This window comes from Solanum dulcamara, chromosome 11, assembly GCF_947179165.1.
Source record: "Solanum dulcamara chromosome 11, daSolDulc1.2, whole genome shotgun sequence".
Taxonomy (NCBI): domain Eukaryota; kingdom Viridiplantae; phylum Streptophyta; class Magnoliopsida; order Solanales; family Solanaceae; genus Solanum; species Solanum dulcamara.
Window position 1 is genome coordinate 38,577,648 of NC_077247.1, and position 18,820 is coordinate 38,596,467.

The 18,820-nt window shown below is 32.3% G+C and overlaps 1 protein-coding gene across 2 annotated transcripts; it reads left to right on the plus strand.

Annotated features, from left to right (window-relative positions):
- The first annotated feature begins 14,653 nt into the window (after positions 1 to 14,653).
- LOC129873629 (LOB domain-containing protein 36-like) lies at positions 14,654 to 18,408 on the plus strand. 2 transcript variants are annotated; one of them, XM_055948757.1, is made up of 5 exons: positions 14,654 to 14,822; positions 15,114 to 15,188; positions 15,892 to 16,527; positions 16,994 to 17,298; positions 18,102 to 18,408. In XM_055948757.1, the coding sequence occupies exons 3-4, from the start codon at positions 15,909 to 15,911 to the stop codon at positions 17,245 to 17,247; spliced, it is 873 nt and encodes a 290-aa protein (XP_055804732.1). In that variant the 5' UTR covers positions 14,654 to 14,822; positions 15,114 to 15,188; positions 15,892 to 15,908; the 3' UTR covers positions 17,248 to 17,298; positions 18,102 to 18,408. The 2 variants fall into 2 exon arrangements, with proteins under 2 accessions (XP_055804732.1, XP_055804733.1); XM_055948758.1 differs by lacking the exon at positions 15,114 to 15,188.
- The last annotated feature ends 412 nt before the right edge of the window (positions 18,409 to 18,820 follow it).

The following is an 18,820-nucleotide window of genomic DNA, read 5'->3' on the forward strand; positions in this document are numbered from 1 at the left end:
ATCACAGTACATATATATTATGATGGTATCATTCAACACTCGTATGAAACGATCCTTAATAATTATATGAAACGATCCTTAATGATATCATGCCAATATATGATGGTTTCATGGAGATATAGCTAAAGGATTGAAGTAGACATCAATGATACCATAACAGTATATAGATATACTGTGGTGGTATCATTAAGGACTAAAGCAGCCTCAAAGATACCATGTCAGTATATGATACTGCAACGGTATCTTGATCGCGAATCTCATGCTTTGACGGTATGAATTGTAAAGGGATATCTGTCTGTAATTATTTTATTTTTATGGGGCATGAGCTTAGTTTTTTCTATAAATTGTGACGGAGGAAGTGTAAGGAAAGATCAATTTTATGATCCATTACAAAAGAATTCCTTTATGTGGATATTCCTCAAATGTCCAGACTAATCATGAAATGTGATAAGTAGATGTTAATCATCTGTTGCGGAAAAGTTGAAGAATTTTTTGAGAATCCTAGAAGTTCAGTTGGTATACAAAAGCACGATGTATGCCAACGACAACAACATATCTAGTATAATTTTATAAGTGAGATTTGAGGAAGATAGAATATATATACGCATATTTTATTCCTATCTAGTAGAGATAGATTCTCTGTTTAAATAAATAATTTGAAAAAGAAAATACAAAAATGAAGAGCAGTAACAACAGTAAAATAATGTGAATGGAAAGCACTATACACCATACAGAAGCAGAACAATAACGACAATAGAATAATGTGACAATTAAAGCATAAAAAAGCCACATGCGATAATCAAAATTGAAAAATAAGAAACAACAAGAATAGTACTGATAAGAAAGAAGGTTCAAGTACGACCACCAAACCTATCTCACCGGAAAACAAGAGAATGATCAACTACCAACTAATTTTCTACCCTAATTTATGACCTCCAAACCTCCTATCTAAGATCAGTAGCTCAAGATGTGTCATGTTCTATATATTTAATCACCACCTGCCTCTCCTCAAAACTTTTTCGGTCTGCCCTTATCTATCCTAACAACCATCATTTTCAATCGATCACACCTGTTCACTGGGGCATCTACACATCTCCTCCTTCTTCACATGTCAAACCATCTCAGCATCACTTCCCTCACTTGCATTGTCCATCACGAAGGCGGCCACTTCTACTTTTTTTGGATATATCTTCATTCCTAAGATAATCTTGTCTCATTTCTTTTTTTTAGTCCACTCTCTTTTAGAAGAAGAAGCTGCTTGAAAGCAGATTTTGAAATTACATAGGTTAATATGTAGAGATCATTGGTGTCCTACTTTTCTTTTTTTTAAAAAAAATCAAGTTATTTGGGGTGTTATATATCATGAGACGAATACAAAAATTAAATAATATAACACAAGAATAATGCAATATCCTTCACAAAAAGAGGGAAGGAATAGCTAACATAGACATTAGAACCGCCACAAAAGTGTAACGACCCATTAGATCATTTTGAGTACTAGAACTTGTTATTCCATAAAAGACTTTTTTGGTAAATTCTACATGGATATTTTGGATTTTTAGAGGAAATGTGAAAATATAAAGAACAAGGAAGAACAATAATATTTAATGTGGTTCAGATTAGAATGATCCTACGACCACCAGAGAACAACTGTCTTTATATTAACAAAGAAAGGGGAGAGATCCCAAATATAACTAAGAGAATTGCTCTATCAATTCTCTACTCTTCTAATGTATTTTTCAAATGCCTTAGAATATGAGAAGACAAAAGAGAATTTTTTTTGAGGTGTGTTTCAAATGAATCAAGAGCTACCTATTTATATGAATAAATTCTTGTTCTTGATGTCATCCATGACATCACATTTTGTCAAGATGTCAAAGTTTATCAAACTTTCACTTACCAAGTTTAATCAAACTTTCACCTACCAAGGCTACATTAAGACTATCTAAAATCTTGTCAATTTTAACAAATCTCCACCTTGGCAAGATTCTCCATTTTCAACTTTCTTTCAGCAACTTTTGATTGTGTCTTCAACCTCAACTCTTTCAATCTCCACCATGGTTTGCGTTTTGAGCACGTGTATAAATAACTCCAGCCAAAACTTCTAAGCTTACTGGCAATCCCGTTGTAAGAAACAAGAAGAATCAAACATTTGTTGAACACACAAGCTCCACCTAGCAATTGTTCTCCCAGAGTTTGTATTAGTTGATGAATACTCCTGTCAAGTCCTTGCACTGTGAAAACTTGGCAAGTGGGACTATCTTGATCTGCATGTCTGCAATGTTATCGTCTGTGACAATCTTCTCAACCTTTATAGCTCATTCTCCAACGACATCTCGAATGAAATGGAATTTGACATCAATATATTTGGTGAGCTCATAAAATATTTGATTTTTAATTAAATGAATAGTACTTTGACTATCACATCTTAGAGTTGATTGCAGCTAAGAAACCTTCAGGTTGTTCCATATAGATTGTCTCTTCTAGATCACTATGTAAGAAAGCAGTTTTGACATCAAGCTATTGAAGCTCCAAATCAAATTCTGCAACCAATGCTAGTAGCACGCGAATTGAGCTATGTTTCACGACTGGAGAGAAGATCTCATTATAGTCAATTTCCTCCTTCTAACTGAAACCCTTTGAAACCAATCTCGCCTTGAACCTAGCATCTTCCACTTCTAGAATACTTTCTTTCTTCTGTAGATCCATTTGCATCCAACTATCTTCTTCCCCTTTGGCCTTTAAACTAAGACCCACGTCTCATTTTTGTGAAGAGATTTAATCTCTTCCATCATGGCTAACCTCCATTGTGCAGTATCTTTGCAATAAGTTTCTTCAACATACGAAGAGGGCTCAAGGTGCTTAATCTCTTTTTCTGCTACTACGAACGTGTATGCAACAAATTTGCTTTCTCTATAAGACGTTCCGATTTTCATATCTGCCTTTTGTCCCTTCCCTTTGCAATTGTGTATGCTTCATTGAAAGCATGTTCTTGAAGATCTGCATCTTTTGACCTATCAACTTGAGTCTCTTGATCATTTTTCTTGGTATGCTCCATCGGTAGCTCCACCTACGCGTTGTTCTTGTTTCTTGATAACTCCACAGAAACTTTATGAAGATCAAATAGATAGGATTCATCAAAGGTAACATCTCTACTAACTACAAATTTGAGTAAAAATAACTACCAAAGTTTGTACCCTTTTACTCTATCTACATACCCTACGAATATAATCTTTTTAGCCCTTGGTTCAAGCTTTCCTTCATTAATATGATAATAAGCCGAACACCCAAATATTCGCAGGTTTGAATAGTTAGAGAGTTCACCTAAACATACCTCATTCGGAGTCTTAAAGTCAATCGGTGATGTTGGAGATCGATTGACAATATGAGAAGTATTGTGAACTGCTTCAGCCCAAAAAACTTTGGATATTTTGGCTTGTAAGAGCATACAATGAGCTTTCTCAAAAAGAGTTATGTTCATTCTCTCGGCAACTCCATTCTGCTGTGGTGTGGCGATCCCGTGAATCTTGCAGAAATTATTGAACTCTTTATTGCAAAACTCCAAGCCATTATCTGTGCGAATATACTTGATTTTTCTCTCCATTTGATTCTCAACCAAAATCTTACATTCTTTAAATGCTTCAAAAGCATCACTTTTTTTCCTTCAAGAAACACACCCAAACCTTTCATGTAAAATAATCAATAAATGTGAGAAGATACCTCTTTCCTTAGTTCGATGGAAACTGAGAGGGAACCCATAAATCTGAATGAATATAGTCTAGCACTCCTCCCATCTTGTGCTTGCCAGTGCTGAAATTGACCTTCTTCTACTTCCTTAGGACGCAATGCTCACAAAATTCAAGTGTGTTGATCTTCTCACTATTCAAAAGGTTGCGTTGGCTCAACATCTCCAATTCTCGTGCGCTCATATAGCCCAGTCTCATGTGCCATAATCTTGTCTTGTCATCATCAGATAACTATTGCATTGTAGATGCATTAACAAAGCCAACAATGATGCTTCCTACTAGTGTGTAGAGGCCATTCTCCAGCTTGGCCTTCAGCATGACTAAAGAACCTTTAGCCACCTTGATTGTACCTCACTCTCTCGTGTACTTGTATCCTTGATTATCTAGAGTACCCAGGGATATCAAATTCTTATTCAGATCAAGAATATGACGAACTTCTGTAATAGTCCTCACGATTTCATCATGACAGCGAACCCGAATTAAACCAATGCCAACTATTTTACAAGTTGCATTATTGCTTTTTACTACAGTTCCTCCACTTTTCTCATAGCTGTTGAACCAATCTCTTCGAAATATCATATGCAGAGTACAACCAGAGTCTTACACCCATTTGTTGTCATAGACTTCACTATTGCATGATATTGTTAGTACATATTCATCATCAGAATTATGTACCTGTTCAATAATGGATGCACTCGTCTTTTCTTTGTACTTTGACATAGGACAATCTCGTTCAAAGTGTCCCTTCTTGTGATATCCCCAACAGTCCACATTCTTTTTGTTCACACAAGATTTTGATATGTGCTTTGATTTGATCCTTCCCTGTTTGCTAGTACGACCTCTTACAAAGAGCTCACTAGCTTCATCATCTTTGTCTCCTTCAAAATACCTCCACACATCACAAGAGTTGAGTGCTTGCCGCACTTGCTCAAGAGTGATAGGCTCTTTTTTATACATCATTGAATTCTCAATATCACGATATTTTAAAGTCAATGAAAACAGCAAAGCACATGCAAGCCTCTCCTCATCCTTTTTAATTCCGACAATCTGAAGTCCATCACAAATTTATTAAATGCATCTAGATGGTCTTGTAATAAAGTACCTAACTTCATCTTAAATGTGTGAAGACGCCTTTGTAACAACATCCTTGTTATAATCGATCGGTCCTGGTAAAGCCCTTCCAGCCTATCCCATAACTGTTTGGTCGTCTCCTTGGTACTTGTACTCACTTCACAGAGCATGTTAAGCGCAAGGAATAGTTGGATTACACTCAATGCATTTCTTTCAATCTTTGTCTTGTCGGAAATGAATGTGTTATCGGGGTACTTTCCATCAATAGCGTGGATTGAACCTTCCCTCCGCAGTAACCCCATCATCTGGATTTTCCAGATATTGAAGTTATTGCACCCACTAAATCTATAAATTTCAAACTTCATGAAACTCATTTTTACTTGTTCTTTCTCTTCTACTACAAAGTATTTGAAAATACAGAAAACCAAAGTAATTCTTTTCTGATGTGGAAGTTCAGACTATGTTGCAACCACAGAGCATACTCAGACAGAACCTTGGCTCTGATACCAATTGTTAGCGGAAACGTGAAAATATAAAGAACAAGAAAGAACAACAATATTTAATGTGGTTTGGATCAGAATGAGAACAACTGCCTTTATATTAACAAAGAAAGGGGAGAGATCTCAAATACAACTAAAAGAATTGCTCTATCAATTATCTACTCTTCTAATTATTTTGGAAATGCCTTAGAATATGAGAAAACAAGAGAGAAATATTTTTGAGGTGTGTTTCAAATGAATCAAAGCTACCTATTTATAGGAATAAATTCTTGCTCTTGATGTTATCCATGACATCACATTTTGTCAAGATGTCAAAGTTTACCAAACTTTCACCTATCAAGTTTACCAAACTTTTACCTAACTTTCACCTATCAAGGCTACATTAAGACTATCTAGAATCTTTATTCGATAACTACGATTATTTAGTTGATGAATAATTTTTGAATAATTAATTTAATTGATGGTTAATGAGCTAAGCCATAATTTATTTAATACCACCTGTAACTTGGCCATATGTAGCAATAAATTAAAGCTTAAAGGGATTTTAAAAAATTATTTATTTTATTTTGAGTCTTTGCACGAACAATTTTGGCACAACAACTAGAACGACGGTCACTTACATCAAGTCAAAATTAACCACACCTCAATCTATGCATTTGTACATATGGATAGAAGTCATGTTATTGCTATTATTATAATTGGTAATGGTGGAAAGGAAAATTAAATATGTGTAAAAAATTAGAGATGTTGCAACTGCAATCTGGGTGGATCAATTTATGATTAAATGATTGATAGTTACTGATGAGTAATCATAAGAGAACAATGGGATAATGATGAGGTAATGATGGGAGGAGGATATATTAGCTAGGATAAATCAATTGCAATTAGATTAATGTGCTGCACATTATTTTCGTGGTAGACATTATTAGTCAGTAAGTAATTGACTTCAATTTGGGATTTATTTTCTTTCTTATTACATTATAAATCAAATTTTGATGTATTAAGACGTGTAATTGAATAATACGTGTATTGTATAAATATTATTAGATTTATGTTATTTGGAGAAATTGACAATTTATTATAGGCTTGAGATTTAGGAAATTGACTATAGAATTGAGTGAGTTTTTAGGTCTAGGCTAAACATATAGTAATATGAGTGTCTACGGACTCGTTTGCTTACGAATATTGTATACTTGATAGATTGAAAACGTTCTGAGGCATTGAAGAAAGAAAAAACACTAGTGAATTAGCTTGCTTGACTTTGGTTCTTCGATTGAGGTAGATTATAGTTTGTTCTATGTGATAAAGACACTCTTAATAGTCATTGATAGTCATTGAGTAATGTTGTGAAGTTTTCTATGTATTTAATTGTTGTGATTTGGATGATTGATATGCTGTTGTGATTGGTCTGTAATTTCAAGAGCGTGAAATCCATAATCTTGAACTTGCTCTATCAAAGTGATGCCTTGAATAAAGAAGACTTGATGAAATATTGTAAATGAAGTGGAAAATGATGATAAAGAATGATGAATTAACTGTATTGTTGGATTGGGTGCCACGAGACGGCACAATATATTTGGATCGGGTGCCATGAGCTGGCACAATATATTTAGATCGGATGCCATGAGCCAACATAATATTATTGAATCGAGTGTCACGTTCCGACACGATACTATTAAAGAAAAACAGGTTTAAATGGTTTAATATACTCAATCTCAAAGAACCCATTTCTCAAAAGTGTGTGGTGTGGAGGCCTGAGTCCTTATATGTGTTCTTGATATTCTTGACTAATTATGTACTTGCTTCATTATTGTTGTCATTTGTACCTATTGCTTGTTGCTTGCCACCCGCTAAGTGCTATAGTTGATTTCTTGTTATTACTTTATGCATATTAGTTTCTATCTTGAGTTGGCTGATGATACCTATTCAATGCATGTTGTCCTGTACTGATCCCTACTTGTAATTTTCTTCGTGTCCTTTTGTGGAGTGCAGCAAGTGTACTAGCGATTTTGACTTGCCCTAAGATAGGTCAGTCTCCAGCACATCAGACTCCAGGGTGAGCTATTCCTTCTAGCCCGTGTTGGATTCTCTCGATCATGACATGATGTCCTTAATTTTCGGACATAAACTATTTTATTTATCTATTCTAATGTTTTGATACTCTCAGACCTGGTATTTTTGGGATTAAATATCCTTGATATGATGACTTTTAGATTTTGGAAAACGATATGTAATAGACTCTAGTGGATTTTTATTTATTACGTTAATAAGATTTGAGTTTTCGCATTATTGTCATATTTCATAGGTTGAAAAGCTAATATAAGTTGGGGTTTGTATCCATTGGTTCGCCAACCTAGAAGGTTAAGTGTCGATGCCAATCATGATCGTTTTAAATCGTGACAAAATGACTATACATACAGCTTAACTAACATAAAAGTTTGTTTTCTCATATTTGATTGAGCCTTATAGAAGCACACTACTAAACAATCGTAAATATTTAATTGAAATACTTCATTAGAAATTAAGATACTTAATTAAAATAAAATTTAATTTAAGTATCTAAATGTAATATCCCGATAAGTTGAAGATAGTTGATTGTGTATTAACCCTTAACATATCAATAATAAAAAATACAATCAAATTTATATCAGATTTATAAATTATCATTCTACTTTTAATGTTAATAATCTTAAATGAAAATTTAAAAACACCTAGATTAATAATTAAAATATTGTGTATTCTAATATATAAAAAAAATATTACATAAATAGAGGATTAAAAATATCAAAAGTAAAATATATATAACATATTTAATGTGCAAAGTATGGTGCATATCATCATGAACCCATGGTCCTTTTAGCTCCACTTCTCATGTTGATGCATATCTATCTTATGATGATAATGGAGAAACAGTATTTGATTGATTTTCTATCGCTGCTAAATCGTATTATGACTTAGTACTTAAATACTTAACTAATTATGTTTTAGTCATCTTCTGAGTGCATATCCTGGACCTAGTCATATATTCTAATGTAATGTAAATTCATTAGTCTAAAACATGTTTGGTCCAATATTGTCCTGGATCATTCAATTTATGAATCAAATCTCAACTAGTAAATGACAATTTTTGCTGTTAACAGCTGTAAACATTAAAATTATATTAGATTTAAATTCGTAAATTAATTTGGACTATATTAAATTCAAGAAAATAGTCCAAATGATGTGGCAATTCAAGTCAAATAAATGATCCACTAAAAGCACATCATGTGTCAAAATTATGTGGCAATCCAAGTCAAATTAAATGAGCCACTAAAATCACACCACGTGTCAAATTTATATGGCAATCCAAGTCAAATTAAATGAGTCATTAGAATCATGTCATGTGCCAAAATTATGTGGTAATCCGAGTCAAATTAAATAAGCCAATAAAATCATGTCATGTGTCGAAGTTATGTGCCAATCTAAGTCAAATTAAATAAGCCACTAAAATCATGCCACGTGTCGAAGTTATATGACAATCTAAGTCAAATTAAATGAGACACTAAAATAATGTCACGTGTATATGTAACATGTTCTGACCAATCAAATTAAAATTCTTCACCAAAAAAATCTGATTGGTCAGTTCAAACCAAACAATCAAATCACACCCTCATACCACTCCCTACAACTATAAATAGGGGTCCTCATTATTCTGAGAGAGTGGGGTTTTGGAAGAACAAGAAGCAAGAAGAGAGCTCGTGGATCAAAGACCGCAAATTCTCTACAAAGCTACAAAGTTCAAGTAATCAAATTCAAGTTCAAGTTCAAGATCAAGAACGAAGGCAAATATCAAGAAGATCAAGATCAAGTTATTTTTTCATATTTACTATTCGTCATAACCATACAAGTGTTCGTGACGAATAATTTAAATTCAAATTTGAAGACAAAGATTCAAGATCAAGTTATTCAAGCCCTTGACTCTAAATCAAATTCAAGTTCAACATGTTCCATATTATTTGAAGAATCAGAGGATTATCATAGAGATTGTAACATGCACTACACTTTGAAATCAAATATTATACTTTGTTACTCGAATTTTTCGATTCTGATTATTTATTTTTCTCGGCTCAAAAATTTGTTGTTTACAACAGGGATTAATAATATAATTTAGAATTCAAATATGATTGCGTACATTTTCAAATGTTTACATCTTTAATTTGTAGACTCCCATGTTACTTAATTTTACTTTTCATATTAGATTAGACTTAATGTTCATGAAGTATGGGGATACGTGTAAATTGCAATAATGCACGGCACTTTTAAAAACAATTTATTTTATTATTTAGAGAGTTGAAGCCTTTTGGCAAGTTTTTAAGGAAAAAAAAAATTAGCAGTAGCATCTGCATAAATGTTTTTTAGAAGCTGAAACAATAGCTTTTTATCAGAAGTATTTTTGGAATTTTTATCAAGCAAAAATTATGCTCTAATGTTAGTAAAAATATGTTTTTAATTTATTAGCCAAATACAATTATTATTCTCCTAAAATATACTTATCAAATGAGCAAATTTCGAAAGCTTCGCCAAATAAACTATAGTTTGAAAAAAAAATTGTCAAAATAAATTTTTAGAAAATTAATGTTTAAAAATAAGTCATTTGTATTTAGCCAACTCATTTAAAAATTAATTAATTTGTTTTCTAAAGAAAAATGTTCATGACTTTTTAAAAGTTTGATCAAATATGTCAGTTAACAGTTTGATTTAATTTAGAGTTTAAAAAAAGAAAATAAATATTTTGAATTGATGATATTAAACATATTATAAATTTGTCTCGCTATATCAACTTTTCGTTAAAGATAAAATAACAAATTTAATTGCTAAATTACTTTTAACCGCATAAATGTTTCACCCTGTTATGCAAAAGTTTGCATGGATTAGACTCAATTGAATAATACTTAAAACCAACAATATTAATTATAGAAGTAGTTTTTTTTATTAATTTAGAACCATTAAAGCAATGTGCATATTCTATTGTAGAAGAATAATTATTAATTAAATTGTATTGAAAGATTTGACCAGATCTTAATCGGACAAATTTAAAAGAAAAAAAAAAGGTATTCGATTTGTTCAAATAATTAGACAAACTATATTCTATTGAACTTATTACGTAAACTTACATATCATAATGTATACGGAGAATATGTATGGAAAGAAATCAGGTGAAATAAAGATTTCATATCGAACCAAACATTACTTTAATTTTGCGTTCACACTTATTTCCTGACATTTGTGTTTCTACCGATCATACCGTTTGCCTGCTAATTATTTGTTTTTAAATTTAATCACCGACATTTAGAAATGATTAGAGTTGAAAAGAACTTATTATAGACTTTAAAGAATAGCATATAAATAGTCAATTAGTAATTAGCAACATCGCGGTTTAGACTTTAGAGTCACATGTATCAAACTTCTTGGAAAAACGCACCCGACTAATTTCCGTCCCTTTCGGACTGTCTTCAAGCAGAAAATAACAATAGAGAATTTAAAGAGAATAACAACACAAAGATTTAACGTGGAAAACTCCCCAATTGGAGAAAAACCACAGGTCTCTCAGAAAAATATTCACTATATAAAAATTATTACACCATACAATGCACAATATTTTTTTCAACACACCCTAATTTCTAAATTACTACACCCAAGAGATTTTCAAGAAAAAATTCTCTAAATCTCTACTTTAATATATAAGGAATTGAATTTTTGGTGATGTTCTAAACCAAGGAGCTAAGCTCCTTTTATAAGTACAAAAACAAAGAAATACGTCTTCTCCCTCCGATGTGGGAGAAGCCATTTTTGACCTTTTTTTTCCTCCTTTTTCAAACCTACCAACAAATCTCCATCTTTGAAAAGGAAGAAAAACAAATATCAATTGTTGGCCCTTTACATTTGTCCAACTACACATAATAGAATCAGTTCTCCACCTGACTCAAAAACCGGCCAACCACGCGCAGTTGCAACCTTCACATTGTCTGCTACCGGCAATCATAATTCTAATATCAAGAATTATCATACCCCCACGATAAAGAGTACATCACTCAGATTGAAGAACCAATCCAAGAATTTCCACTTGAAATCACTTCCCAATTTCAAGAATTTCAATTTCGGCTCATGTCAAAAAACTTGCTAATGACTTATGGTGCAACCCTCTTGTTGATTTCTTGAGAGTTCATTAGCCATCGACATCCTTTTCACCATACATCTTGCATCACCTATCAACCAATGCTCATGTGAAAACTTGTGGACCAGCTACCAATTAAACATCCTCTTTCCTGGCAATTTTAAAGGTAGCATTTATGTCATGAGAATTTTCATCTTTCTTACAAAAGAATATCATCCCCTTCGGAGACAACATTGGCAGCATTTCCTTTGGAGCTTCCAGCCAAACTAGCCCCATTATTTGGACATTTACTCTTAACATGTCCTGGTTGACCACAATCCCGACAAACGACCTTTTTCTTGGAACTTTTATTTTGCTTTCATTTTCCTTTAACAACAAGAGCTGAATTTTCTTGAGATTTTTCGTCTCCATTCTTTAATCTTTTTTCTTCGAAAATTAATTTGATCGTCACTCCCGAGAAAATTACAGTTTCCTTCCCATATATTAAAATGAGTTGCATGTGCTTATAGGAAGATGGAAGAGACCAGATGAGTCGAAGTGCCTTGTCTTCATCATCAATTTTCACTCCAATTGATTCTAATTCAGAAACAATCTCATTCAAGACACTCATATGATCAGAAATAGTTGTACCTTCATCCATTTGCAATTTATGAAATTGCTCCTTCAAATATAATCTACTTGAAATACTTTTGGTTTGGTACAATTCTTCAAGTTTCTCCCACAACTCCTTTGTTGTAGATCACAATCCAATCACATTAGCAAGAATATTTTTAGCTAAACACAAGTGAATCTGACTTGCCACTTTTATGTCGAGCTCTTCCCACTCTTCAGCACAAATTTTGAATTTTTCTAAGTTTTCACTGTTTTTAGATTTTTCTGAACCCTTTGTCATCTTTTCCGCTAGTTGATCTCCCTTTCAACGCCTTGTGTAATCCAGATTGAATTAACACATCATTGACTTTCACTTGCCACAAGCCAAAATTAATTCTTCCATCAAATTTCTCAATGTCAAATTTTATCCCCATCTAGCTTATCAGTACTATTAAATGGACAATAGTAATGAAAAAGTATCCACTAAATTAGTTCCCAGGAGAGAGAGGTGGATCACAATGAATACACTTAAGTACCAAGTCTTTCCTTAGTCAGAACCTCTTTAGATTGTACTTATTCCACTATTACCAAAAAAAATACAAGTACCCCAATGCAACTCCATCGGAATAGCAAACTCCACCGGAATCAAACTCCACTTGCTACTCCACCAGGACGAAACTTCTGCTTGAAAACAATTAAAAAAAAATCTGATGTGGAAGATCTGACAAAGGTGCAACCACAAAGCATACTAAAATTTCAAAAGAATTATTCCACACCAAAGGCTCAATAATTCTAATTTAGAATTTTTTTATGATGTGGAAGATAAGACAAAACTGAAACCACAAAGCATACTAAAATTTCTAAAGAATTATTCCACACCTAAAGCTCTGATACCACTTGTTGGGAAAAAGCACCCCGACTAATTCCCATTCCTTCCGGACAACTCCCAATTAGAGAAAAACCATGAGTCTCTCAAAAAATATTCACTATATGAAAATTTTTACACCATACAATACATAATATTTTTCCTCACACACGACAATTTCTAAAATACTATACCCAAAAGATTTTCAAGAAAAAATTCTCTAAATCTCTACTTTAATATAGAAGGAATTGAATTTTTGGTGATGTTCTTAACCAAGGAGCTAAGCTCCTTTTATAAGTACAAAAACAAAAAAATACTTCTTCTCCATCCTAGGATAAATCATTTTTGACCTTTTTGTTTTTTCTCTTTTTTCAAACCTACCAACAAATCTAACCAATAATTTGGTCATAGATACTATGATAATTAATCTTAGATGTACCAATATATAATATAATCATAATAATTACAACTTTCAAATAAAAATACTTTCATTCAATACAAAACGTCTATTAAGAAATTTTCTTTTCTCATGCACGTGAGAATATGGTACGACGTGTGTAAATAATGTTTTGAGAGTTGCAGCAATTTAGTATAATTTTATTATAATATAGTCACCGACTTACTACATATATAACACGATAATAAATGTACAATTAGATTAAACTAGTAATTACATAGCTACATAGAGTAAAGGGTCAACTCAAAATTCTTCTTAAAACTTTGATCAAACAGACTATTATATTTATTATGCGATGCTAATTAAATTATTCAAAAAAATCAAAGTCACACGCACGAGTAGGTGGTTTTTGTGGTAGGTGGGAGAGTTGGGGGTTTGTGGTTAGAGTAGAAACTATGCAATAAATTAAATTATATACATCAATAATGAAAATATTAATATAAAACAACAATAACATATTCAGTAAAATCTCACAAGTGGAGTCTGAGGAGGGTAAAGTGTATGCTGACCTTACCACTACTTCATGGAGGTAGAGAGGTTATTTCCGAAAGACCCTCGGTTCAAATGTAACGGCCCCAGCGAGAGGAAACAATAGATATAGTGTAACGGCTAAAACGAAGAGTAAAATAAATTCTACACCACACAAACAATAATAGTAGCAAAATAATGTGATAATCGAGCAGGAATAACAACAGCAACAACAATAACAACACAACCATAAAGGCACAACTAGTCCTATGGCCAACCTAAATCCTTTCTAACCTTACTAATCTTCTACCCTAATGCACGACCTCCATACCTGTCTATCTAAGGTTGTGTCCTCGGTAATTTAACTTATAATAATAAGTTAGTTATCATTGTTTACTAAATTATCAATTAATGTTAATAATAAAAAATTTATCTATAATTATATGTGACTTGTTGATGTAAATATTATTGTATATATATTTACATTACAATCTTAATAATTACTATCTTTATGGCTCCGTTCCATATATATCAGTTGTTAAGATTATTAAAAATATTTATTCTAATTTACTTGTTATTTTACTAAATCAAGATGAAATCAATTTTATTTTGTTACTTTTTGCCGGTTGTATTAAATGTTGTTATGAGAAAGTCAGAATGGAGGTTTCTTCCTCTTTATGCGGTCACTACGACTCCTCTTTCACATTAGACCCCAGAAATGAATATATTTACATTCTTACCCTCTATATAATAAAAATGACCAAAACTAATTATACTTGTCCATTTAGTATTGATCTCCCTTCCTTTTTAATCTCTTGTATCTTTTCTCCCCCTCACTCTCAAACTTTCATTCATAATTATAAAAACCTGCAAGAATAAAATAAGCGTGTTATCTTTGTGTTGTATTCTTTTGAAGAACGATCAGATCGACAAGAATGAATCTTCATTTTCTCAATTCTTTTTCATAGAGGTAAATCACGAGACTTTTCAATTTTTCTATAACCATCTATAGTATTCATATTTAGTCAGGATTCATATCATGTCGCTCATTAAAGAAGAAGCGCAATCTATTAGGAGTTATTTGAAACATTTGATTTAGAGTGGAAAAATCCCATTTATCTCATCAGTCATCACAACTTTGTGATTCTTATTTCCGTTTTCACTTATTATAGATAAATAGTTTTTAAAAAAAACAAAGATATAAGTGTTAATTCCTGTTTATGTGTTTTTTTTCATTTTCTACTCACTCCATTTTTGGCAGATGATGTGAATTTTTAAAGAGAGAGAGACAAAGGATTAAAGTTTGATCTATTGTGGTTTTGAAAATATATACAAGGTGAGATTTTCTTTAATTTTTTAATTTTAATTTTAGTCTTTCTCTTCCCCCCACCTCGTTTTGAGTTTTTGGATCTTTATTTCTGTTTTTATTTTTTAATTAATTTGTTCTAAAAATTTATTTGTGAATTGGAGAAGAAGTTGAGTTTGATAAGGAAACTCAATAATTATTATGTTGATCTAAAGAGATATTGATTCACTTAGTAACTTTAGATCTTAAACTACACCTACAAGTTTCCTCTCCAACACTGACTCTTTACATAACCGCCTTATTTTTTTCCTTATTTTTTTGGTGCAAATGCAGCATTTGAAAAAAAAAATAAAATCTACCCTTTTAGCGTTTATTCTTAATTGAAATTTTAGGAAGAATTGGTTGGAAGAGAAATTTTGTTACTAATCACCGCACTAGTTTCCTTGAATAAAATCAATTAAAAAGACCTCTTAATTTATTCTACTGCTATAACTTAGTACTGTAATATATTTACTTGCCATGTTTGGTTCAATATGACTTTATTGCCTTTCTACTCCAAAAATGGTTAAAGGAAACAACTTCTTTAAATACCATGCATTCTTTAACATACATAATTTTATTATCTAGTAATTTTCTATTTATCATAGTGCAAAAATGCATGTTGTTACAAGTACATGTACATATTTCTCAGATTTTATCATTTTCTAAGGCTACATAATTCTTTTGTCTACAGCAATAGGGAGGCCAAAGATGTCATCGTCAAATTCTCCATGTGCAGCATGCAAATTCTTGCGTCGAAAATGCACGCAAGAATGCGTTTTCGCGCCATACTTCCCACCAGATCAACCTCAAAAATTCGGTAATGTACACAAGGTGTTTGGGGCTAGTAACGTTGCTAAATTACTCAACGAATTAAACGCGACTCAACGTGAAGATGCTGTAAATTCCTTAGCCTATGAAGCGGAATATCGCATGCGTGATCCGGTTTATGGTTGTGTTGGATTAATTTCTATACTTCAACATAAATTAAAGCAAGTTCAAGATGATTTATTGAATGCTAAGAAAGATTTAGCAACATACATTGGTCCGCAAGCAATGTTGCCAATGCTTCAACACTCGGGGTATATTCAGCAGCATCCGAATAATCCGTCTTCTTCTACTATGATGGCTTATAATATGCAGCCAATGGGATTGCCTACGGGGATGCAACAACAATTAATGATGCGCGATCCTCAACAACAGAATCAGCAGCAAGTGATGGAACCTCATCAATTAGCCGCGGTACTGGCAGCGAGGGAGCAACAGGAGATGATGAGAACTTATGAGCAACAACAACAGCAACAATTTAACAATGGATTTGATTCTGCAGGTAGTTTAAATTATGTTGAGTTTATTTTGGTACAACGAAAGTTATTTACGCCTGGTTGCCGGTTGGTTAGTGTAAAATATATTTTCAAGTAACGTATATATTCAAAGATTAATGATAATGTTTTCAAATCACCAAATGTTTTGATTAAAATTTTGAATACTAATGATTAGTTATAATAATGAGCGAGTGTTAATGGATCATGTAGTCGAGGGTCTACCGAAAACAGTCTCACTATTAGCCCCCCCAGGTAGTGATATGGGTTGCGTACATTTTGTGACCTCACTTATGGTATTACACTATATATTTTGTTTTTATTATTGATCATGTAATATAAAACTTCCATTTAGAAAACGTTCATTTTTTACTTCACACAAAACACATCTATTAATTATATGTGTTTTGAACTCTTTTTTTAAGGAATTTAGAATTTATTAGTTGTAAATCTTGAACTCGTCTCTGTCTACAGGGCCAGTAACTGCAACTGGATTTCATCAAATGAGTTCAGTAGTATCACCTTCATTGGCATTAGCCACGTTTGACAATGATCCTTATCAGATTCAGCAAGAGCAGCAACACGGCCAAGTTCAGGTTCAGCCTCATCAATTGCTCCAGCAACAACAGCTACCACAACAACCACAGACACCGCAACAATCACAGACACCACAACAACAACAGAGTGCAAAAAGTGAAGAGGAAAGGAGCATTGGTCCTTCATGTTGATCTCCAATGTCAGTTGAAGATTTTTTTCTTTCAACATTTTTTTAAATCTTGGTAAGTCTCTTTACCTTCAATAATAGATTATTTTTTTTAATTTTTTGGGGTTGGTTCATACATTTGAGATTTCATACATTTAAATTATGCAATGTAAATTGACTTTTAATACAAGCAAACCCATTATTTAAGAAGTATATATTATTCCTTACATAATAATTCCTTCATTACTAATCTTTACATAATTACTAATACTTGCATAAATAGTAATAATGTAGTTTAACTAGTTATACCATTGGAATATTGTAGGTCCTTTCCTTATAGTTGCGTGATTGAACGTCCTCCCTCTCTTTCTATTAGTTCTTACATAAGTAATTTGCAAGAAGTAAAAGAAGTCTTTTATTTTTATTTTTAGGTTGCTTTACCTCTAGTGACTTTTCTCAATTATAAGAAGTTTGGCACTAGCTCTCTTTTCTTTTATTGGAAGAAAAAAAGGATTTTGTGGCTTGCACTCTTTTCTCTCTTTTGAGTACTTTACTTTCTTTGTAAAGCAAAGACATCAAGCAATTATACTAAGGATTTATCTACTTATATCCACATGTAAAGGATTATGACACCCCGTTGCAATTTAAAATAAAATCTAAAAATAATAAAATATACATAGAACTTATCCTAATTTAATCAGTTATACAATTTTATTACTCTATAAATTAATCAAATTACGATCATATTGCATTTACATATCATAGGAGGTAATATAAACTCTTATCTTATGATATAAATATTTAATATACTGTCCGTGCACAAAACTTAAATGCTTTCATCTAACTTCTTTTTTTCTTTGTGTCTGATGGGTAAACCAGTTTACAAAGAAGATGAAGATGGAAATGAGAATATCCAAGTCTAGATGGTGAAAAGTGGCAAGTATCTGGCCTTCTTTTTAGATTTTTGTTTCTTGTCAGTTGTCAACCCCCCCCCCCCCCCGGCCCTTTTGAGTTGTTGAAGGCCATGATTTAATTATTGTGGGAGGTGAATTTTTGGAACATAGAAAATAAGTACTATTGTCTTTCATTTACCTATGGGTGCTGACTTTGTGCAGCAATCATACAGATTTATTCATACAGTTGCATTGTTTTTTTCTGTTCCTTTGTAATTCAGATTTCTTTAATATTTTGCCTTTTTTTTCAACTTTGACTAGCTTATGGTCAATTATTTCCTCCTCCAAAGAGGAATACCAATAAATCTTTCTGGTTGCGTGTGGCCTATAGGAGTCTAACAATCATAAGAAATTAGAGTTCAAATTTCTATATAATACGCTTATGTTATTTCTCCTCATCTGTTTAAATTTTTATGAATGAGTTATCAATGAAAAACTAGATATCTAGTGAAATAATAGTAGGTCGTAGTTTTGGTCGTCGTTAAACTATACTTTTTAATTCCAACATGAAGATAAATGGATAAAAATAAAAATAAAAAATTGATGTACGTTCCCAAAAATGCAAGTAACAGCCTGTACGCATCATGCATATTATGAGTATTATAAGAGGCTTCTCCTTAGTGACACCCAAACATTAAAATATGA

Bases quoted from the DNA above. Each gene is read 5' to 3' on its own strand.
- LOC129873629 (XM_055948757.1), top strand. From the start codon at position 15,909: ATGTCATCGTCAAATTCTCCATGTGCAGCATGCAAATTCTTGCGTCGA. The intron at 16,528-16,993 runs GTAGTTTAAATT...CTCTGTCTACAG, and splicing joins CAATGGATTTGATTCTGCAG to GGCCAGTAACTGCAACTGGA.